General features: G+C 39.6%; 1 protein-coding gene across 1 annotated transcript; it reads left to right on the plus strand.

The window, feature by feature from the left end:
* Positions 1–237: 237 nt before the first annotated feature.
* LOC126377133 (zinc transporter ZIP13 homolog) lies at positions 238–25472 on the plus strand. The gene is made up of 8 exons (XM_050024811.1): positions 238–810; positions 12487–12600; positions 19934–20203; positions 21002–21162; positions 21542–21662; positions 22280–22365; positions 23711–23780; positions 24073–25472. Exons 1-8 carry the CDS (start codon positions 627–629, stop codon positions 24246–24248), a joined length of 1182 nt encoding a protein of 393 aa, XP_049880768.1. The 5' UTR covers positions 238–626; the 3' UTR covers positions 24249–25472.
* Positions 25473–25805: the final 333 nt, after the last annotated feature.

A 25805-nucleotide genomic window follows, 5' to 3' on the forward strand; every position in this document is an offset into this window, starting at 1 on the left:
AGTAAAAGTTTTTATTTATGCCAAAGTAGAAATATAATTTTATGCACTAGTATATTTATTTTATTTATTTATTTAATGTTCGTATATATCGTGTTACATTTATATATGATGTTATATTTTTTATAAATAAATGAAATTGGTAGATATTTTCTTATCTTATGGCAATAATTTCCATATAACTCATTCAACATTTCATATCCATTCCTTCATAAACTAGCTAGGTCACTCATTCGTTCACATCATTCATTGTTGTTTTGCTTGCTCGTAGCGCGTACTTGACGTTAAAACGAATTTGTATTGCGTAAATAAATGATACTTATTTTTATTTAATAATATAAAATGAAATAATCATACCGTACACTCAAGTTTATCATATGAAGTGGCGCAGATAAGGACTGTTATATCTAGCGGAGACAATCAGTCTCAGCATCAGTTCGTCTGGAACATCTTTATCGCGGAAATATGCGAGCATCTCCAGTGTGCTGATTACTGAATTAGTTCGCCGCAGTTGTTTCGTAGAAATGGGCCGATCGGTCGTGGTACCATAAAAAACTTAGTGAAAGAAGTTAGAACTGGCTTGTGGAATTTACTAAAAATATTTTAAAAAGAAACTTTAAAAATAAATAATGGAATCGGCGGGTGGATCAGTTTTGGCGGAATATGTTCCGGAGTATTTATTTAATTTTGTGGACGAATTAGACGAACATCCGTGGTTGTTTGCCTGTCTCGCGTCTATTCTTGTGGGTTTGAGTGGGATACTGCCTTTGCTCATAATCCCTATCGACAAGAGCGCCAGTTTCAAAGACGGAGGTAAGAAATTCCATTATGTTTCTATTAAAGTTATTTCTATTAATTAAGGTACATATCATTTCAAAAAGCTTTCGATTTCAGCATTCCTTTGTTCAAAGATAACAAAGATTACCAGTAACATTAGTTACTGGTAAACATTTCACATTACAAACATTTATTTACACATAAATTGTACTTTATTTTAAGTGTGTTTCCATTCTTATAATATTTCTAAGAAATACTCTTTTTATGTTACTACTAAGCTCTTTGTTATGGACAGTTATGAGTGACTACCTAATTATAAGCAGATTCTTATAGGTTATTTTGAATTGTTTATTGTTTACCAGACAGATATTCTCTATTGGCACTTTAGATGTTAAAGGGTAGAATCCCATTGCCAGGGCCTCTCCTCCATTTATTATTTTTGATTGTTTATAATTTTCCAAAAAATTGGTAGTCCTTGTCAATAAACGGTAAGTAAAGAAGTTGTCTCAAATGGTTTTGAATGTTATATTTTCAGATTAACAACTGTTCTGCACAATATTTATTTAGAAACTTATTAATCACATAAACAAATAATAATCAATATTATATGAAACCTTGTTCTAGAGTACCTAAATAAAAAATCGAATGTTAAAATTACATAACGTAGCATCACGCGCCTATGTCCTCGAAGGGTAGGCAGAAGTGTAATAAAAAGAATAATTAATCAAAATACACAATGAAAAATGAAAAAACCTATTTCTCAATTCTAACTTTCTGAAGTTCCAAAGAATATAAATATATCCTTTGACAGATACACACACACACACAACAAACAACTACAAAACAAACACAAACATTCAGAACGTACATTGCGTCCATTTCTCATGTTCAATGTCATTAGGCCGTATTTGCATTTAGTTTCAACTTCCCTGTTCATTCCAAGTTCATCCTCTAATGTTTAAAAAAACAAAGTGTAACAATACGTCCGTGTTACAAAATAGATGTTCTAATTTTAAAAGAAAGATACAAATCCAATGAGGGGGCCTGTCTGCGCGCCACTTAAAAGCAAGTCATAATAACTACTTATGGTCAGTCAACCGATCGCATGTTTGGGCACAAAATTTTAAAAAATGTTATGAAACATCTCCGAAATTCATCCAAATAGTAATGTTTAGGTGACAGCGATGGTTGTATGCCATGGTAAGCAATCTCTTTGGACGGATTGGCAATATATTGCTTTCTTAGATGAAGTACTTCAATGTGGCTTTTTTAACCCCCCTGTTCTGCATACTCCAGCTCAGAAAGGTCTTTTATAATACACAATAGAAATATCAATAAAAAAGCTCACACTTCACACAGCCATTATGAATCTTATCATAACAGCTTGGAGTGCGATGTGGTATGTTGGTGTTATCAACCTGGAAATGGTTTCCGTAAAGTGGTCCGTTGTGTATAGTTTATTGACTGGGTTCCGTGAGAACCTCATTGTTTTGTCTGCACACTATGGCAATAGTGCCAATCTTTTCCGTAACTTGTGTTATGGGCGTTGATTTAATTGTATACGCCGATACGGCTCATCACCTGTCATGTTGGCCTAGCAGAAAGATCGTTGAGGTGTGGATACTTAGTTCATCTTGTGATGGATGTACCTCTGTATGTTATTCATTTGAAGGCAAGCGTTTACAAGATTTCGATGCAAAGTGAGCGAGATAGACAGCCCACGCGCATTCTCTCTCGCTCCTATTTAAGACTAAATTAAGACTCAAAGGGGGTGAGGTAAATCTAGCTCAGCGCCTTATACAAATTGGTGCGGGGCGGAGACTTACCGCTTACCTAACCTGAAGATTTGACAGGTCCGGTTTTTTTACAGAAGCGACGCGAAGGGAAAACCAGCCCAATACAGGTTAGGTCACATAACTGTGAAAATGTGTTTCTCGGGAATATGAGTTTCGTCACGATGTTTTCCTTTACCACTGAGCACGTGATAATCATTTATGATCCAAACATGAATTCGAAAACAAATTCGACAATCATTGGTTTAGGCCTGTGCTGGATTCGAACCTGCGACCTCAAAGTGGGAGGCAAGTGTTTTACCAACTGGGCTACCACGGCTCCCACGACTCGGCGGCGGGAAACCATTGAATACTATATTTTTTGACGAAAAAATTGCCGTATAATAATGAATTATAATAGTGGGGTCATATAGACTAGATTCGATTGAAATAACTTCTTCTCCCCCTCCCGATCTGGTATCCCCCGATGTAAAATAATGTTATTTATTGTCTTTTTTTATGTATCATCTGCCCTCTGTCTGTCAATGTATTTGTACTGTAATCATAATCAGATAAGATTTCGTATGATAAATAAGTGTAGCAAAACATTCAGTCACCCGTGCCATGCAAAGTGAATTCACGCCTGTAACACCTAAAAACTAAAACCATTTCGGCATCTTTATATTTAGGATTAAGATTCTACTGGTGTTACAAAAATTAAAAAGTAATAAAGCGGAAACTTTCATATAAATTCAAATTCAAAAGGTAACATAGTTACGTTATGAATCGTCATTTTTACACAACGAACGTCTCATCCGCCTAAAACTACTGCAGCTCCTCACAACCTGTACTTATAGCCAGAGAAAAGAAGCTGCAAGGACAACCTCGGCACAGGGCCCTAGGCGTTCTTTTTTTAAAATAAAGACTAAGCTAATCCCATGCATTCATATCTTTTAGATCCAATTTTCGTTCCCGCATCTAAATGCGGTGCGGTGCGGTATCCAGGGCGATAATGGATTTTCATACACTGTTTCTTCCCGTTTATTTGTATGACAGTACCTACTTTCTGCCCCCTTTTCAAAAAGGAAGATGGCACTCCAAATAGGCGTAATATTGTTGCTCTTTCCATACAAAATTCTTTGTCCCTTATATGTTTGTTAGCATCAACGAGTCTTCGTCCCAATTGCTTTAATAACCCGTTGGTTTACCCACAGACAGATGTCAATGCTCTGGAAGACATTTTTATCTGACTTTCTCAATTGACATTATCTATCGGAGCTAAAAACGGTAGCGAGACATCACGTATCAAGATAGCTAAGAACTACATAACAACAAACACGCTTAACAGATAAGTTAGCACCTTAACACTTAGGTTGACGAAACTGGTTGACGAAATTGACAGGTTGAGCAACCAGACGACAACTGGTTTAGCGGACCGTGATCGAAAATCGGGATTTCGCAAGTTTTGTTTGGTTATAGGAAGTTGATTTAGGTTTTTAGAAGTTAGAATAAGTGATAAAAACCAAATACATTCGCGGTTAATTTTGGAAATAATATTTTTCTAAATCTAGCTTTTTTTTAGTAGACACTAACTTGTTCATTTATAAGTGCTATGTACTTACTTATTGCTTTTTCCAGCATGTCGGAAATTATTTTTTATGTAGGGCAACCCGCCGTCTAATTTGTGAATATTTCTCTTTTCTGTACCACACTAAAATGTATAGGTATGCTCTTATATAAATAAATTGATTTCAAGTGGATTCGTCGCATTTTATTCTGAAGAAACGATATAAACCTCTTCATAAGTTAACCTGTCAATTTAATTCTAAATTAAGTTTCCCATCCAGATAAAGTAGTTTTGATAATTAACTAACAGTGTTGTATTTTTTAGGGTTCCGATCCTCAAAAGGGAAAAGGGAACCCTTATAGTGATCAGTTTGTTGACCAACCGTCTGTCTGCCAAGACCCGTTCCGTGAACGTGCTAGTGACGTGTGTAACTACGACAATAATATTTTCGTAGTCATAATATTATGAGTCCATATATTTATTTATTTTCTTTTCCATTCAAACAAAAACTTACAAAATCTTTTTTACTGTCTGTGGTAGCTTGTAATTAGCGATTATTTATTATTAAGATTTTGCATGTGCAAATAATGCTGTAAAACTATTTGGCACTGAAGGAGCGTGGTGGAGTATGCTCCATACTCCATACCACCTCCTGCTGATAGAAAGGAGGCCTGTGCCCAGCAGTGGGGCATAACTAGACTATTTAAGTGTATTTATCATCATCATCCGTATGACGCCCACTGCTGGGCATAGGCCTCCCCCAAGTGTATTCATATTCATGCAGAATTGAATTCCGTATTTTCAGTTAAGCAATGAAATGGCAATTTCACAGCTGAACGCAGAAGCTATTTTGTCGCCCATCTGTGCCCTCGAGATAAAATGGTTTATGCTCACAATATTGTGTAGGAGTAGCAACCATTTTCATCGACTTTTTAAAGTGATTCTATGTTGGTATGGAAGGTAACAGAATGTATGCATTCCCGAGCATGTCGTAATAACTGACAAGAGAGATTATATCTGGTTTAAGACGTTGGACCATTAACAGGCGATATGCTGATCATCTGCGACCTGTGTAGCGATAAAGAAGAGGAACTCGCTAGCAATTAAATAAATTTAATGGGAAATGCAATTTAAGGAATTAAAACTATTATAAATTAACACGAACATAGATAAAAGGTAACCTCACCTACCTCCGTTGATCAACGAAAGTTTTTAAAGATTATGCCAAAAGGAACACCAAACACAAACGATGCCGCGCGGGGCTTTAAGAATTTTGAAGAAGCTTCCTAAATAAATATTCACAAATAGCGGAAATAATATTTAAAAAAAGGTTCTGGAATATAAAAAGAAACAAAAGCAATTTGGTTCTTCGCAGCCGTAGATATTCCGTCGATCCGTCCGTCTCGTAGGGACCGATGAAGCGATACAGCTTCAGGTCAGGAAACGGGTAACGGCAAGTGACAGGAACCGCAGAGTCAGAGCGATCGTAGCAACTTCGCAGTCGCAACTCGAATCATATACATATAGGATCCGTGGGGATGGGGCGGCTTCGCACACGATGTAGCTCCAGGTAAAAACCAAAACCCAAGGGGATTTCCCTTATCTACAAAGATAAATAATAAAATAGAAAAGAGGAATCAAAGAAAAAGAAGAAAGAAGAGCAAACCAACACGAACTTACCAGGGAAAACGAAATACTATAATTATATCACCAGAAATTACGTTTTACGTTTCACAATTAAAACAGCACATTTAAAAACACATATAGAACATTAAATTAGATTTTCCAGATAAAATACAAGAAAACCAATAGTCAGCCACAAAGAATATCTCTCAAATGTCCAGAAACAAACAAACAAACCATGGAGACAAATTCATATTTCAAATTTTAAATATAACATACGTCCAAAAAGCCAGAAAAAGAAAACTTGATAAGCAAAAAGATTGCGCTGCAGCAAAATTACGCTGCACCTGCTGGAACCGTGGTAGCTCAGTTGGTAGAACGCTTGTCTCCCACTTTAAGGTCGCAGGTTCGAATCCAGCACAGGCCTAAACCATTGACTGTCGAATTTGTTTCTGAATTCATGTTTGGATCATAAATGATTATCACGTGCTCAGCGTTGAAGGAAAACGTCGTGAGCGTGCATTTGGAGGTATGTTACCTAACCTGTATCGGGCTGGTTTTCCCTTCGCGGGTTGGAGGTCAGACAGGCAGTCGCGTCTGTAAAAAATCTGACCTGTCAAATCTTCAGGTTAGGTAAGCGGACCCTGTGAAAACGGGATAACGCTAGGGAGGTGGTGATGCTGGTCACCTGCGAACGTGATATAACGACATTATGCCCTTATGCTCATTATTATTTAACAGCCTCCGTGGTCTAGTGGTTAGAGCGCTAGGCTCACGATCTGGAGGTCCGGGTTCGATTCCCGATGGGGACATTGTCGAAATCACTTTGTGAGACTGTCCTTTGTTTGGTAAGGACTTTCCAGGCTTGAATCACCTGATTGTCCGAAAAAGTAAGATGATTCCGTGCTTCGGAGGGCACGTTAAGCCGTTGGTCCCGGCTATTAGCCGTAAAAACACCTCCACCAACCCGCAGTGGAGCAGCGTGGTGGAGTATGCTCCATACCCCCTCCGGTTGATTGAGGGGAGGCCTGTGCCCAGCAGTGGGACGTATATAGGCTATTTATGTATGCCCTTGGGCTAGTCAGATGTACATCCATCGCAAGATGAACACCCACTTTACCCCTCTGACACGACAGGTCCCACGGAGGAGTGAGCTTCGACCGCCGTAAGGGGGGCATGCCCCGAAGGTGTCCCCCGTCGGCTTCTGGATGACACCCATTTCACCGAGCTTTCTGTTAGATAGATAGATAGATAGAATCAACGACCAACGTGACGTCTGTTAGACCGACGTGATTAAAACCAGCATCGAAATCTGGCTATCAGATGTTCTGAGGGGGTCAGTGGTGTTGGTTTAAATTCATTATTATTCAATTCAGTTCACATATATACTTTATTGGAGCAAAATTATGAAATTATAAAAATAAAAATATTATAATTTCATAATTAATTGTTACTCTTAAATGCTACTTTCACCGAATTACAGCACTTCGGAACTAACTGGAAGTATTGCAATGATCGCAAGTAGACCGTGGCATTGTCAGATGAGGTCGTGTACCTTAGCAAGCCCGCATCACACTGCTGTGATGTAAGAGGTCTAGTACAATGGAAGTTAACTGCTAGCTGCCAGCATAACTATACATAAACACATAAACGGCCTATATACGTGAATACTTCCCACTGGCACAGGCTTCCCCTCAACCAACCGAAGAGTGTTACACACTCCATCACGCTGTTCCGCTTCGGGTTGGTGGATGTATTTTGGGCTAGTAGCCAGGGACCAACGGCTTAACATGCCTTCCGAAGCACGAAAACATCTTACTTTTTCGGACAATCAGGTGATTCAGCCTGCAATGTTCTTGCCAAACAAAGGACAGTCTCACAAAGTGACTTCGATAATGTCCCCATCGGGAATCGAACCCGGATCTCCAGATAGCGTTATCTTTGCGTTAGATCGATATTCGTACATAGCGTCTGACAATGCTGGAAATCTCGGTTACATGCGCAGACGCCGCGACAAAATCTGCAGCGTCATACTTAGCATAGCAACATAGTAAATCTACTCCATAATCCTTAGTTTTATCCTTTGTTTCTGATAAAATTCGTTGTACTTTATCTTGGCGTTACTCGAACGGTGCGGTATCTAACCGATTCATTTTAAAATCTGTCATGATCATTGATAACGTTGCGTTGTGCTGTGCAATGACCGTTGATGAAATTGACAAACGGATTTAAGTAAATTAAATTCATATTTTTTGGGGTCTACTTCTTTATGGATTATAACCCTGAAATAATAAGTAAGGTTATAATCCTTACATTATAAAAGGAAGCTTTGTACCCTTGCCCAGGGATACGGGTTAAGACCTCAACGGTTGCAGAGGCGAAGATGGAAGCCATCGGTACGGCAATGCAGGACGGAAGGGGCAAGTCACAGGGACTGTAACCTGGAACCTGACAGAGGGCAGCAGTAATTGTCAGTACTATTCAGAGGCGGAGGACAGGAGTCCTAGTATGTCTTTGTAATAGACTACTCTGAGCGCCATCCCACTTGCGTCAGACAGAGTACTGCCGGGTGGAAGACAAGAGGGAAACCACTGCCCTATTTTTCCCTAAAAAAGTAGCATGAAGAATGCTGCATCGACAAGAGCGTGGCTCTTAAATTGATGATGGTGATAATGATGTACCAGTCATATACTCAAGATTGGTTAAGCCACATGCGAGCACATGAACGTCGCAGTTGAAGCAGTCGCTGAAGCGGAAACCAGCGGAATGATTGTATCTTTTGATTTTGCATAATTCGACCCTTAAGTAAAAAGTCAAGTGAAGTAAAGTAAAGTTTGCGCGGAAGGCAAGAGGGAAACCACTGCCCTATTTTTCCCTAAAAAGTAGCATGGAAAATACTGCACCGACAAGACACCGTGGCTCTTAAATTGATGATGATGAAGTAAAAAGTGGTGGCAAGGTTTGTATGGAACAACGAATAACGAATGAGGTCGGGTAACTTCTAGTGTATGATAAAAGCGATAATGCTTTCACGTCGCTTTAGCAACGAAAGGGGGAAAATAATGAAGCATCGTTTGGTCGACAAATATGTCTGAAATGTAATTCCATCAGCCATGTTTTGAATGCTACTTGGTAAACTGTACGCTCTTGTATGTTCGGCTGTCAAGTTACTACGCGTCACATTTTAGATGGCAAACAATGAAATGCAAAATGAGTGCAATGAACGTTCAAAAGTCGCAATTTAATTTGGTTACATTATGTAAATCAATACACAATATAAAACAAATTGATAACCTCCTTTTTTAGTCGGTTAATAATAAGAAAGGTTGTCCTGTATTCAATATTAGACTTGTCGGGCTGCTATTGAGCCGCCAAAGGCCCCTGACATAGCTCATGTTACGACTTCATACTTAAGTACATAGTAACCGGGATCGACTGTTTAACATCCGTGGGCCAGTAGATGGACGTTGGACTCACGATCCGGAGGTCCCGAGTTCGAATCCTGGTGGGGACATATCACAAAAAACACGTGATTCCTAGTTTGGTTAAGAAATTACAGGCTGATCACCTGATTGACCGAAAGTAATAATAATAATAATAAAAAAGTTTATTTAGGTAAAATCTACGACACACATATACATTTACAACATTAAAATATACACACATTAACATTAATATTTAGTTGGAAAACATAAAGGTATATATAGGGTGTCGCAGTTCACCAAAAAAGGCCAGGGTTCAGTGAAAATTTACCCAGAGGGCAACACTGATTTTCAACCCACGCCGATCGGTGAAACGCGAGTACCCGCACAATAAATTTTAAAAAATAATTAAAGAGTACAAAAAAAACGACTTAGTGTTACACATGGAAAGCAGAAACAAAACAATAAAAGAAAGAAATGTTACACTAAAAGAAGGATCTATAAGTGAGTAGTGAAAGCAGTGTGTAGCTATGGTACATGTGATGTGAGTGCGATAATGTGTCAAATATGTTAGTGCGACAGAGTCCTAAAATGGGTACATTATATTGCTCATGACTGACTGAACATAAGACGCCTATTTCCCGTTGGAGTAGTCAGTTCAGACCAATTACTACGATCCTGGCACACACTTTCGCTTCTTCCGCTCTCATCAAAGACTTTATGCATGCTCGCTGGTTTAGAGTAATTAACATTTTTCTTTAAATCACTGGGATTCGAACCCGGGACCTCCGGATCGAGAGCTCCACGCTCAACCGGTACATCACTTGTTCCTGGTCATCCACAACAAATAAATAATCTACTCGTAAATAGCTAAACATTGACATTAGTATCAAACGTCGAGGTTTCGTGTTTCGAACATTAGATAAATGAACCTATTAACCGCTAACCACATTTATTAACGATCAATCAATCAATTGTATAAAAATATTTTATGTTTATTTTTTTAAAGAACGTCTAGGGCCCTGTGCCGAGGTTTTCCTTGCAGCTTCTTGTCCCCGGCTATACAGGTTGTGAGAAGCTGCAGTAGTTTTAGGCGGATGAGACGCTCGTTATGTAAAAATTGACGATTCAAAGTGTAACTATGTTACCTACTGAATAAAGATATTTTTGAATTTGAATCAAATCAATTTATTTGTAACAACCATAGATCAACATGGACCTCCGCGGACATATGGCGAGAATACATAAAATACTCTGGTGCTTTCAAGGCCAGAGCGAACAGGCACCTTCTGGGCGAGCTCTCTCCATCTTAGGCCTCGTCAACGCCTTCGGGCAAGTCTGAGGCCAAGAGCAAACCCATCAAAGTTAAAAAAAAAATACAAAAAGGTTCTATAATAATGTACGATACAATCATATTGCCACTTACAAGACTTACATGTGTAAAATATTATCTACAAGTTGATAACACCCAATTTACACAGATTAAAAATAGTCAATTATCTGTTATCAATAAATAATCGATGTTGTAAAAATCAAAATTGCAGATAAATAATGCATTGGATTTACGGTGGTTTAAAAAACGTATTTGCGATTAATTTATTATGTGGATTGCGATACAGATTTTTTTTTATAAGTATTTGTGATAATCCCTTTACATGTGCTCATTTGCTTTTTAACAAAAAATAGCATCAAATTCAAAAATATCTTTATTTAGTAGGTAACATTGAATCGTCATTTTTATACATAACGAACATCTCATCCGCCTATAACTACTACAGCTTATCACATCCTGTATAGCCGGAGAAAAGAAGCTGCAAGAAAACCTTCGGCCCTAGACGATCTTTAAAAAAAACCATCAAATATTGTTATACAATTTAGTAATTTGGCTGCCAAATGTCAGTACCCAGACAGTTCCCATGCATTCATATCTTCTATATAATCACCAACCATCACGCCTGTATCCCCGAAGGGTAGGAAGAGATGTAAAGTATTTGACCCACTCGTCGCCAGAGCTAAGCTTAAGGCCGGGCTTCCACTGACGCGGAGTTGGGCAGAGAAGAGCGGAGATGTGCGGATTTGACCAATCACAGCGTTCGAGAGAGCGAAAAACGAAGGCGCTCTGTCACTCTCCTGCGCGGTGATTGGTCGATTCCTGCACATCTCCGCTCCTCTCCGCACAGCTCCGCGTCAATGGAAACGCAGCCTGGAACTTGACTGTAATAGCGAACCTATTGCCATTAACCGGCCAAAACGTTCTTGAAATCATGTGACAACAATTATCTATGGTCCAAACTTTAATTCAAACTCATTTAAAAAAAAACCGCATCAAAATCCGTTGCGTAATTTTAAAGATTTAAGCGTACATAGGGATATAGGGACAGAAAAAGCGACTTTGTTTTATACTATGTAGTGATGTCATGTTTAGAAAACGCGTTACTTTCATCTTAGAGTCACGGGTTCGAATTCCGGCTCGGGCTTTAAACCACTGAATTCAATTAATAGATAGAGTGATTCAAGAGGAAGGTTTATATATTATAATAACATCCATTAAATAGTGGAGAAATACTGTTATTTTCGACGTTTTTAATGTGATGTCGTAAATAATTTCATTTTTTCCTCAGCATTGCACCCGAGCGAAGCCGGGGCGGGTTGCTAGTTTCTAATAAAATAAAAGAAATATTGCTTATTATTCAACAACAAAAGAGTATTAAAAGTATAATACAACTTTATTGCACATATAACAAAGTATATAACACACATTCAAAATAGAACAAAAGAAGTATAATTAGACGGCTTATTGCTAGACAGCAATTACTAATAGGTAAATAACATTAAGCTTACGACTATATTCGCAATAGAAGTAGTCAGAGGTACACCTAAGTACCTACGCCTGATCGAGTTTTTTCTATTGGTTTCGGCTACTAGCTGCAAATCGCAAAGGGTTTAACGTGCCCTTCGATGCATGGGCTCATCTTACTTTTTTGGACAATCAGGTGATTCAAGCCTGCAGTGTCCTTACCAAACAAAACGGAACCCTAACAATTTAAAAAAAACATTTTCAGATAATTGTAGATCAAATCAAATATACTTTATTGCACACACACAAAACATACAAACATAAACAATACAAATGGGCGGCCTTATTGCTCTGAAGCAATTTATTCCGGACAACCACTACCAGGAATCAGCCATAAAAAACCTTGGATGCGGGACGGTGCAACAACAACCTGTAGATCTATACTTGTAAATCTCAACTTGTAGATCTATAGGTTGGTTTGTTACCGCTTAAAAAAAAACTCAAGAGTTGACCAACCTTCTCTTGTTACAGCGGGAGCAGCTACTCTCAAAATTCTACTCAGCTTTGCAGTCGGCGGTCTACTGGGAGATGTCTTCCTGCATCTACTGCCTGAAGCCTGGGAGCACGATTTGGCCAGTACTAAAGGTTAGTCTACTGTCGTAATCAAGAGGTACATCCATCGTGAGCACCCACACCTCATCGAGGTTGGTAATCCAACCTCATAACCCACAGGCTAGAAGACCGAGCTTTCTGTACTGTTGGTGACAAAGATATAAAAAAAATGGATTGGACTCTTGTACACTAGCCAAGGCGAGAGTGTTACCAATTTCTGGTATTCTAATCTTAAGTATAATTGGACGGGACTCTTGTCAATGATTGGTGTTACCAATTTCTGGTATTCTAATCTTAACTGTAATTGGACGGGACTCTTGTCAAAGCACCAGCCTGGGCGAGGGTGTTACCAATTTCTAGTATCTTCTTCAGTCGGTAGTTGGAGTCTCCTGACAAGGCTCATGTAACCTGGCATACCCTGGATACGACATACCAAAAATCTCAATTCTTACCGAGTACTCCTTAACAGCTTACAGCTATTTAAGCCATTGGTCCCGATGGTTGGTACTGATGTAAGTACGTAGTCGTTGCACGAGTCATGTCAGGGGCCTATGGCGGCTCAATAGTAACCCAGACACCAAGGTTGATGACTTTGATTACCAAACTCAGCAACCCGGCCCCGTAGTAACCGGGACCAACCGCTTAACATGCCTTTCGAACCACGGATCATCTTACTTTCGAACTATCGGGCAATCGGTCTGTATTGTTCGAAGGTCATAACTACACTAGAGATCTCTGATTTTTGTAATGTTTACCCACCGGGATCCGGTTTCGTACTTACTGATGTACTTAAAGTTGTAGTCGTTAGATGAGCCATGTCAGGGGCCTATGGCGGCTCAATAGTAACCCTGACACCAGGGTTGATGAGGTTGGTATTCCACCTCACAACCCACACGATAGAAGAGAGACCCGGATCCGAACCAGGGACCTGCGGATCGTGAGCCTAACGCTCTACCATTGGCCCACGGAGGCGGAGGAGAATTCTATTTTTAAATAACTCAATAAAAAAAAAGCGTTTTACTTCCTCTTCCTCTGAATGATGTAAAAACATTAAACTAATTTCTTGCTTCACTCTAAAATTTCATTATAAACAATGGAATTCGTTACATTACTATACAAGTTGAAGTCTATTGTTATTTATTTATAAAAAAGTAAAGAAGCTGTTTAAAAAAAAAGGTTATAAAAATACGTGAACAAATCGTAATAGTTTTTTTTTATATGACGTGGACAATACCTACCTACCACAGCGACTCAGCGCGGTTTTCATTCATGAAATTACTTGTCTGTTACATAACATAAACTCACGACTATGTACCAATTGGGGTAGTCAGAGGTACATCCATCGCAAGTTGAACTAAAAACCTTGTGTCCTTATTATGAAAGAACTTACGACACAGTCGTAAAAACTTACGACACAGCCGGGATTCGTACCTGTGATACTAGTAAATTAAGCCACGCGTTTTCCGCAGAGGGATATCACGCATTTAGCCCCGAAGCCTTGGGCCAAATGACTTGATTCCAGGCCAGGATAATCGTTAAAAAAATGACGAAAGAAATTCAATTTAGTTGATTAGTTTTTTATTAAAGATTATTTTAATATTAGCTAGCTTCTTAAACGAAACGCAATGATACGCCTTACTTACCTTGTCCATGCACGCTTTTCCTACAAACTTACATTTGCCGCTTTTCAACCCACGTATCAACCAACTTCCAATACAAACTCTCTACAGGCAACTGCAAACGAAGTTTGCGTGACATAATTGTATGAGTATTTATAGATCGGTCGAGGTTATGTGTTTCAAATGTGACAAATACACGCGCTTGTGTTAAAGGAATAGAGTTGCGTATTATTGATTGCTGTATGTATGACGTGTGAAGATGAATGGCGCTTAAGCCCTTTGTCACTCCGGTTTTAGATAACAGAAGAGGTATAATGTTTACATGCTACTGTTAACTGTTGGCATACAATAAGGGCTAATACTACATATAGAACGGCAACTCTCCGCTCCCCACCAGCGGCTGAGCTAGATTTACCTCACCCCTTCTCGCTCTTTTTTATGGAATTGCATTTTCAGAATACTATTAGACCTTTTATAATTGTTAATTTAATCATATTATATCAATTAAATAGTGGATATTTGAATTATAAATTAAATAAGTGTTCTAATATATAATAATTTATTTTATTTTTATTCAAAATATGGAGAAACTTAGAGTGTATCCCGCCTAAAGGATGAATTACGAAAAAGAAAAGCCATCAGTTGGAAATTTAGAAATAGGCATTTTTTTAGGGATTAAATAAATATAAATGATTTTACAGTTAAACGCTGCGCAAAGGGATATTGTGAAAAAATATAACCGAAACAATGTTTACTCAAATACTATGGGGAACTGTCATTGAATTGAAATTTAAGAACACTCAACAGTAGCGACACCTGATGGGAGAAATGGGCAGTTTTTATCGTCATTGTACCATTGATAATTCAAATCTCGTATATAGAATGACGTAACGTGATAATCACAACCGCATTTCATTATAAGTTACTAGGTAGTAGGCAGTAGTGACTCACAGCTCCGAGGTTTTGTGTTCCAAACATACGGAAAATATGAATAACGTATAGCAGAGGTGCTCAACCTAACGAAAAAAAGATCATAAGTTTATACGACTACATTGTTTTAAGTTTACGCGGTTATTATCATAATTAAAGCACATAATAACGGGTTCTTACCGCGTTTAAATGGGGATATGTCTGCCCGTAGAAAATTATGGATCTACCTACTCCACTCCAATCTCATCAGTCATCCCGTGATCATGGCACTTGCAACAGTGTCGAAATATTGGGAGTCTCATATCCCCATTTAAACGCGGCAAGAACCCGTTATTATGTGCTTTAATTATACGACTACACTGTCTAATTGTTAAATAAGTCGTGTGCAATAAAGTGTATTTGATTTGATTGTTGAAGAATTAAGATAAACGAAGATGAACTGTAGAAAAATTCATGAAAATATGTTTCGTAAAACGAGGTCTTCTTCTATCGTATGGGTTGTAAGGTGAATTACCAACCTCATCAAACCTGGTGTCAGGGTTACTATTGAGCCGCCAAAGGCCCCTGACATGGCTCATGTAACGACTACTTACTTACATCAGTAAGTAGTAACCCCGAATCGTGCCTTCCGAAGCACGGATCATCTTACTTTTTGGACAATCAGGTGATCAGCCTGTAATGTCCTAACCAAACTAGGATCACAAAGTGATTCTTATGATATGTCCCACCCGGGTTCGAACCCGGGACCTCCGGATCGTGAGCCCAACGCTCAACCACTGAACCACGGAGGCCGTAAAACGAGGTTGTTTGTATGAAGTGTCCGGGGTGTGGTAATTGTCTTAGTAGTTAATGTTTTATATATATATGATGTAGTAGTACTTAATAAATAAATAAATATTATAAGTCTGAGCACCCCTGGCGTAGAGCAATGTAAATAAAATGCGATAACTTTGCAATACAATGTGTTTTATTATGATATGTGACTGTTGGTACGCTCGTCCAGTCTGGGATTTCACTTGTAGGTTATTGTGCTATATTATCATTTAGTTGTTTGATATAATAAATCATAATATTTACCACACATACATACATATTAAATTACGATATTTTCCTGTACAGATTATTGTATTTATATTTTAATGCACACGACGCAACATAGGTATAGGCGGCTTTATTGCTAAAGCAATTTCTTCCTGGCCTGCAAAGATTGTTTCAAAGTACAATACACACACACACACAAACGCACGCACGCACACACACCGCACGCACGCACATACGTAAGATCAGGCGTATTTCCCGTTGGAGCAGGAATTCCACTTACACCTCTTCCGCTTCTTCCGATCTCATGAAAGTCTGAAAGTCTTCACTATCAACTCTGGCAAGTTAGCCTGTAAGGTTAGTATTAATAAACTAATCTCAGCTGAGACTGCCCTCAAGATCATGCTCAAGTCCCTGTTCTTATATGAGAACTGACATATGATCTTGAGGGCAGTCTCGAAACTGAGATTAGTTTATTAATACCACCCTTAGTACGATTAATGTTCTTCTTTTTATATTATTGTGTTTTATCGTTACATCATTGTTATATGTTTAAATCTTAATGAAGAAATTTGAAAAACAAAACTATTAGTCTCATCAGTCATCCCGTGATCATGGCACTAGCAACAGTGTCGAAATATCGGGAGTCTCATATCCCCATTTAAACGCGGTAAGAACCCGTTATTATGTGCTTCAATTATTAAAACTATTAGTATTCTAAAATCAATCAAGTGTTATTTACTTATTATTGCCAGACGTGAACTTGACACACTTTAAACCCTTCAAGGGTTTCAGTGTCGCAATATATGAATTTCATTTAATTCTACTGCCTCCTTGGTCCAGTGGTTGAGCGTTTGGCTCACGATCCGGAGGCCCCGGGTTCGATTCCCAGTGGGGACATATCACAAAAAGTACTTTGCGATCTCTAGTTTGGTTAGGACATTACAGGCTGATCACCTGACTGTCCGAAAGTAAGATGGTCCGTGCTTCGGAAGGCACGTAAAACCGATGGTCCCGGTTACTACTTACTGGTGGAAGTAAGTAGTCGTTGCATAAGCCATGTCAGGGGTCTTTGGCGGCTCATTGGTAACCCTGACACTAGGGTTGATGAAGTTGGTACTCCACCTCACAACCCACACGAAAGAAGATGTAATTGAATATTTGGATTGGAAATAAATAAAATAAACAAATAACTACGTAACTAACTGTATAAACATATTATTGAGTTTGTATTTGAAAAAAAGGAATTCACCCAAGCCTTTCTACCTACTTATTGAAGTTTACGAAGCTAGGTAACTACTGAGGAGGGTTAAGAAGGCCACAGCGAAGCGATTCATCTAAAAAAAAACAATTTTGCTATTTGACATTTGCACATATAAAAATAAATGAGCAATTTCAACAAAATGTCACATAGCAATATTGCTTTTTTAGATGAATCGCTTCAAAGTGGCCTTTTAACCCGCCTGAACATGACAAAATCGTACAGGAACTTATACTAATCACATTTAATAAAATCTTTAAGCCGGATAACCAATTGGCTAATAAGATTACATTGTAGATACACGATAACGTGTGTAATATGTATAATTTATTAAGCTTATAATTACTAATAATATACACACTAATATTATATGCGAAAGTGACGGTCTGTCTGTCTTTCACCCTTAAAGCGCTGAACCAATTTGACGTTCTTCTTATCGTGTGGGTTGTGAGGTGGAATACCAACCTCATCAACCCTGGTGTCATGGTTATTAGGCCCCTAACATGGCTCATGTAACAATTACATACTTACAACAGTAAGTAATAACCAGGACCAACGGCTTAACGTGCCCTCCGAAGCACGGATCATTTTACTTTCGGACAATCAGGTGATCAGCCTGTAATGTCCTAACCAAACTAGGGATCACAAAGTGATTTTTGTGATATGTCCCCACCGGGATTCGAACCCGTGGTCTCCGGATCGTAAGCGTAACGCTCAACCACTGGACCGCGGAGGCCGTTTGATGTTGATTGGTACGGAGATAGTTTGAGACCCAGGGCTTAGGATCTTATCCCCTAAGGGGTTGAAAATAGGGGGAGTGAAAGAAACGTGTTGAGAGCGTTAATAACTCGTCTGTTGGAACGTAGATCTCTATTAGACACAATGTGAAATCTATAGTGTATGGTGTCTCGACAACGGACCCAAAACCCCAGCTGGTTCGAACGCCGGTACCGGACTTGCACCAATGAGTTATTAATTTATCTTAAGTGAAGTTTTCACAAACACAGTTGTCTCGACGATTATCGGCGGCGATACGGCTCACCTATCACATTGGTCTAACAGAAAGCTCGGTGAGGTGTGGGTACTTAGCTCATCTTTCGATGGATGTACTTCTGACCACCCCATTTGGGATATAGTCGTGAGCTTATGTGGTATCTCGACATATGAGAGGTTGTTACTATGTAATCAAAGTCCACCCGGACGGTGACGCGGGCGCATAGCTACTTAACTATTATTAATATAAATAACAATAATTTAATAAGATTATCTGTATTATCTCTGCGTGTGAGAACACTCGTCTCTCTTATCAGCGTAGACAGTTAAGGTTATTGTTGCTCTGTAACGTCATAATGTGAAGCGGCTTGTTCCATCTACGGACGACTCATAATCATCATCAATTTAAGAGCCACGCTCTTGTCGGTGCAGCATTTTCCATGCTACTTTTTTTAGGGAAAAATAGGGCAGTGGTTTCCCTCTTGCCTTCCGCCCCGCAGTACTCTGTCTGACGCAAGTGGGATGGCGCCCAGAGTAGTCTATTACAAAGCCATATTAGGACTCCTGTCCTCCGAACGGACCACGGACAACTAGGCGTCGGCATTTCATCCTTATGTTGTGGATATGTCGTGTCGTGAAACAAGATGCGGTCAAAAAAGGACCTGCGCATGTGCAATGTTTCCGAGAACGACACGTCCGATAGAACGAAGTGGAAGAGAAGTACGAAGAAGGCAGACCCCACCATCAGATGGGAATAATAAATGCTAAGGAGAGAGAGAGAGAGAGAGTTGTGGATATGTCGTGGCCAAGGGGGTTAAAATGGCCACATCGAAATAATTCATCTAAGAAAGCAATGTTGCAATTTGCGCATATAAAAGTAAGTGCTCAATGCAATCAAATGTCAAACAGCAATATTGCTTTCGTAGATGTATTGCTTCGATGTGGCTAACCCCCCAGATCTTAGAATTGGTCATTTCATGATGTACTCGATCATTTCATGAAATAGAATATCACCCGTTGGCCACATCATGATGCAGTTTGGCCAGACGAATGAGCACGAAACGTTTAGCGATATGAGCAACTAAATGCATGATTATTTCATGATCTGGCCAAACGTTACTCGGACGTTTATTTAAATTTTAAATAAGACGTCATGCTATGTCATGTTTATCGTCACTAATTTAAGATTCAAAAAAATTCAAAAAATTCAAAAATATTTATTTTTCAAAATTGGCTTACAAAGTTAGCGCTTTTTGAACGTCAAACAAAATTAAATTACATATTATGTAACTAGCTGTAAAACTACTACCACATCGGAATCTGTAACGCTGAGGGAAAGACGTGGCCAGAAAACCTCCCAGCACAGGGCCCTAGTCCTACTGTTTCATGTTTTCCTTTCTTAGCCACGCACATGTCGGTGTAGCATTCTCCATGCTACTTTTTTAGGGAAAAATAGGGTAGCCATGCTATGTTATTTTACGTAATATTTTAACATTGTTCTTACCTCTTCTATTGTCTATTTCAGAAGGCGAACACGTTTCCCTAAAATGCGGTCTGTGGTGCCTATTCGGGATGCTAGTATTCATTATAGTAGAGAAGCTCTTCGCAGCATCAGAAGAAGTAGAAGACGACAGCAAACACAACGGCAGCATCAAGCACATAGAGATAGAAGAGATAGAGAAGCTTCTGGAAGTAGAGAGGAAGCAGAGGAAGGGGGAAGGGATATGCGGGGGGAACGGCACCGTCACCGCGAGACAGCTGTATGACTCGTGCGTGTTCAATAATAACACTAAAGGTGAGTAGAAAAAAAATCATCATCATCATGTCCTCCAACCCGTATCCGCCGAGACGGCGACTCTAGTGTCTACAGACACCATCCTATAGAAGCACTCTATCCATGTATAGTTAGTTATACAGGGTGTTAATGACATCGTAACGAAAACTTTGACGTATGATTCAGACCATGATTCTGAGTTGATATCAAGTGGAATTTTCCGTCGCAAAAGTATGAAACTGAAATTAATTAAAATAAACACTAAAATTTTCATGAATTTTCTACAAGAAATTCCACTTGATATCAACTCAGAATCATGGTCTGAATCATACGTCAAAGTTTTCGTTACGATGTCATTAACACCCATACCTACTTGTATGGCTATCTGTATGTACTTGTGCGGGGCGTAAGTGACATCGTAACGAATACTAAGCGGGATGATGCAGCTCATTATTCTGAGTTAATATCAAATGGAATTATCCATCGCAAAAGTGTAGAATGAAAATATAAAAAAAAATCTAAAAATTTTGCGACGGAAAATTCCACTTGATATTAATTCAGAATCATGGTCTGAATCATCCCCCTCAGTATTCATTACGGTATCACTGACATCCCGTACTATATCCTCCTGATCTCACAACCCATGGTATAATGAAACCAGATATGCTCAATCCTACGAATAGCCGCCATTGCTAACCGTTTGATGACGTAAGTGTTACATAAGTGTTACCAATAAATTGGTATCTCCAACATACCAAGGACTTAAATTTTGAACAAGAATTCTTTATCCAAATCTGATCCTTAACCTTATAATTGCAGGTGAAGGCGCGTGCTGCAACAGCGTGGCAGCCAGTAACGGAGCCCTGAAGAACTGCAAGGGGCAGGGACAGGGCCGCTGGATGGGCCGCTGCTTGCTACGGGAAGCACGGGAGAAGGCCCAACAAGCTTCTAAGAAGACTGATAAAGGGGATAAAAAAGATGTAAGTTGTTGGATCACACACTCGAGATCTGTTTTAGAGATAAGCGCACCTTTTATTACTAATTTTTTTTAGGGTTCCGCAGCCAAATGGCTAAAAACGGAACCCTTTTAGATTTTTTCCTTGTTACTTTTTTATTTTTCCCACTCGCGTCAGAGTACTGCGGGGCGGAAGGCAAGAGGGGAACCAGTGCCCTATTTTTCCCTAAAAAATAGCATGGAGAATGCTACACCGACAAGAGGCTAAATTAGTCATCATCTCCCTAGCATTTTCCCGTTTTTCACAGGGTCCGCTCACCTAACCTGAAGATTTGACGGTCCGGTCCGGTTGGCTCTTAAATTAGTGACGAGTAATAAATATTACGTTATGGTTTATATGGCAGGTGGCAGGCTACTTGAACCTGATGGCGAACTCCATCGACAACTTCACTCACGGGCTGGCCGTGGGGGGATCCTTCCTGGTGGGGTTCCGGGTGGGGTTGCTTACGACCTTTGCGATACTCGGTAATATACAATCATATGTTTTTGGTATACAGGGTGTTAGTGACATCTTAATGAATAGAGGGGGATGCTTCAGACCATGATTCGGAGTTGATAACAAGTGGAATTTTTCGTCGTAAAATTTATAATTTATTTTGTATCTTTTTCAAATATTTTAAATTCTATACATTTTGCGAAATTCCAGTTAATATTAACTCGGAATAATGAGCTGAATCATCCCCCTCAGTATCAGTTACGGTGTCACTTAGGTACGCCCCGTACAAGTACGTACAGGTAGCCATACAAGTACCTACGTACTTGTATGTGGTCTTATGGTGTCAGGGTTATTACCGAACCGCCAAAGGCACCTAACATGACTCTTGTAACGAACGACTACATACATCAGTAATTAGTAACCGGAACCAACGGCTTAACGTGCCTTCCGAAGCACGGATCATCTTGCTTTCGGACAATCAGGTGATTAGCCTGTAATATCCTAACCAAACTAGGGATCACAAAGTGATTTTTGTGATATGTCCCCACCGGGATTCGGGCCCGGGGCCTCCGGATCGTGAATCCAACGCCCAACCACGGAGGCCGGACGTGAGAATACGTGTGTAAAATTTTGTTTATAATTCCAGTGCACGAGATCCCTCACGAGGTGGGTGACTTCGCCATCCTGCTGAAGAGCGGGTTCTCGCGGTGGGAAGCCGCTAAAGCACAACTGGTGAGTCATTTTTTTATACATATTCGTAAATGTACTTTGTTCCAAGATGTACTTTAGACGTTAAAACCAGAATAACAATGGCAAAACAAGCTTTCCATAACAAATGGTGCATATTCAAGGCTAAGATTGCCAAAACTATCAGAAAAAGATGTGTCAAAACCTTCGTATGGAGTATAGCCCTCTATGGATGTGAAACTTGGACACTGACACAGAACGACAGAGAGAGACTCGAGGCCTTTGAAATGTGGTGTTGGAGGAGGATGGAAAGAATAAGTTGGACAGAAAGGGTTACAAATGAGGAAGTGCTAGTAAGAGTAAGTATTGAGGACAGAAGAGGCAAGATGATTGGACACCTAATAAGACACGACGAATTCATTAAAAACATCATAGAAGGAAAGCTAGAAGGAAAGAGAGGAAGGGGAAGACCAAGAAGAGCTTACATGGAACAGATTAAAGAAAAGGTTAACGTCGTGTCTTATAGGGAAGTCAAGGAATTGGCCTTTGATAGACTGGAATGGAAAATGCTACACCGACAAGAGCGTGGCTCTTAAATTGATGATGATGATTCGTAAATGCGATGCCGAGAGACATTAGGAAAATAACACATCACTGAACAACACACTGAATCAAGAAAAAATCATAACATAACATCATCTCACGCCTATATCCCAATTGGGCTAGTCAGGTACATCCATCGCAAGATGAGCTAAGTACCCACACCTCACCGAGCTCTCTGTTGGGTTTCTGTTGATTATAATAGGCTAATTTCCAACTAATCAAATCAGTTACTTTTTACTAAACATCAAAACACGAAATTACTATGGAATTTGTATGAACAAGCACACTGTGACGTCATAGACTGACGTGATAAAATGTCGGACGTTACGTTACGTTTTTCTTGATCAAAATTCATAGATAAGTTAAATAGAAAAAGTAAATGTTTTTCGTTACATTTAGATCTGTCTTTTTTGCTTCTATGCTGTTCTGGGAGCAAATAAAAAAACATAGAAATAGTTCAGCTGCTTGTCTTCCCGGGCATGTCGTAAAAACCGACAGAGGGATTGTGTGCTCTAACATGATGGACTAATGTTATGGGCGATAGGCTGATCCCTTATCACCATAAGGTTCATCATATCCAGCTTACAACATCGTATCAACAGTGGCTGCAAGTTGTCTTTGATTACTTGTGGCTCTGCCCACCCCATTAGGGATTACGGGCGTGAGTTTATGTATGTATGTATGTATGTAGATCTGTCTTTATTTTGTAATTATGCTTTCATAATTTATCTTGAACCTAGTCCACGACCCAATTATGCTTATTTTAAGGATTTTTCTGATGTTCCAGGCGACGGCTTCAGCTGGTCTGATCGGCGCCATGGTAGCGGTTGTATTTAGTGGGGCCAAGAACGCTATAGGTAAGTTTTATCCTTTACTAGCTTTGCCCGCGACTTCGTCCGCGTAGCGTGTTATAAAAGAGAGATCTTTGTGTGTGTGGGAGTGCATATCAAATTTCAAGCATCTAACTTATGCAGTTTAGATTTTATCATACAAATATTTCTTCCCGCTAACTCCCGTTTCCGTGGGAATTTTGAAAACTAGCTTGTCTGTTTCGAGGTTTTGTTAGCATAGCACATCAGAATGTGAGGCGATTACATGGTTTGCACTATAAGGCGACGCAATACTAATTCATAATTATCTCCGTTACAGAAGCGAAAACCTCGTGGATAGTACCTTTCACGGCGGGCGGGTTCCTGCACATCGCGCTGGTGACGGTGCTGCCCGACCTGCTGCGGGAGGACGACAAGCGGGAGTCGCTCAAACACCTCGCCGCGCTCGTCGCCGGCATCGCCGTCATGGCCACCATGCAGCACTACGCCGGGTAAAATGCGAGCATACGATGGCAACACTGATGGTAGCTTTTGGTAGAAATTTTGTTATCCTGGCAACACCCGAAATAAAGCAGCAATACTAGTTCCAAGAGGGTCTAAAAACGCCACATCAATCACACAAGTACCTCGTCGCGGTTGACCGCGACGGCCTTGAGGCCGCCATGCAGCACTACGCCGGGTAAAATTATCACATAGGATACAACACTGGTGGTAGCTTTTGGTAGACAATTTGTTATACATGGCAACACCGGAAATAAAGTGACAAAAGGCGCCGATTTATATCTTTACACAATAGAGGCTATAGTGGCATATTAATGCTTATTATATCGACGGTATCTTGTGGCTTAAACCCGGTACGATTTTCGTTGCGTTCAATAAAATGGCGTTTTCGTAACATGCGCTTCTTGTCGGCCAATAGGGGAATTAATATTATTATTAAGCTAATGAGGATAAAAACTACCTATTCCTCCCATCAGGTGTCGCAACTGTTGATTGATTTAAAATTTTGACAGTTCCCCATACTATTTGACTAAACGAACATAATTATTTCGGTTATATTTTTAAACTATAACCCTTTGCGCAGCGTTTCACTGCATAATCATAGTGTTATATTCATTCTCTAAATCTCGGAAAGAAGAAAATTGCAAATCAAAACTGCTTTTTTCCAATTGGCTGCTTTTTCGCAACTCTGCTTCAGACGGGATACACTCCACGTTTCTCCACATTTTATAGCAATTCATCACTAAAAGCTGGACATTATGGAGAACTGTCAAAATTTAGGTACACTCAACAGCCCAGCTGCCTACATTTGAGCTAGTTTTTATCCTCATTAGATAACGTAAAAACGTGATGAATTGTCAATGCTATTTCGAACTAGGTGCGTGAATAATACTCTTAAAACAGTAAACTACATTCGCCGTATTATAAAACGAATACTTAAAGATAATACCTGCAGGCCTAGCACCGTTTAGGCGTAGAATGTCCAATTCGCGAAATGTCCACCGGTCGCAAATAGTCCAATTCTCAGAATGTCTAAATCGCAAAATGCCCAATTCGCAAAATGTCCATTTCGCATAATGCCTAAATCGCAAAATGCCCAATTCACAAAACGTCCATTTCGCAGAATGTCGTTCGCGACTAGCGGGACGTCCGTCTTATTATTGCATGTTGCTTATAGAAGAGCCAAGAAAAAGAAAAAAACAGATATTTTCATAACAAATGAGATAGTTTTTAACATCATTTGTGTGACACATTTCATATTCAAGTCGCGAGCAAGTCGATGCGTGAACGAGGAACTCGTCTGTCAAATTTGACAACTCGCACTTTGACATTCACTTGTGTTTACAACAGGATTCGATGATGATGATGAAGACGGAATGAGGCACCAGTTTACAGGAACAGTATACTTTTAATGAAAAAAACTAAGTAGGTTGGATAACAAAGAAAATGAGCAATTAAAATGACGCGTCCTCTCCGTACGTCGTCTGTCGTAATGTCTGAGTGGCAGGCAGCGCGGTGACGTCCCGCGCCTCGCTCCGGCCCCTCTGGTGT

Source organism: Pectinophora gossypiella, chromosome 22 (genome assembly GCF_024362695.1).
Source record: "Pectinophora gossypiella chromosome 22, ilPecGoss1.1, whole genome shotgun sequence".
In the NCBI taxonomy this organism is placed as follows: domain Eukaryota; kingdom Metazoa; phylum Arthropoda; class Insecta; order Lepidoptera; family Gelechiidae; genus Pectinophora; species Pectinophora gossypiella.

What these genes read in the sequence shown, in the direction of transcription:
- LOC126377133 (XM_050024811.1), top strand. Translation starts at nt 627, where the DNA reads ATGGAATCGGCGGGTGGATCAGTTTTGGCGGAATATGTTCCGGAGTAT. An exon ending in CGCCAGTTTCAAAGACGGAG is followed by an intron (nt 811 to 12,486) that starts GTAAGAAATTCC and finishes CTCTTGTTACAG; the next exon opens with CGGGAGCAGCTACTCTCAAA. An exon ending in TACGACCTTTGCGATACTCG is followed by an intron (nt 21,663 to 22,279) that starts GTAATATACAAT and finishes TTATAATTCCAG; the next exon opens with TGCACGAGATCCCTCACGAG.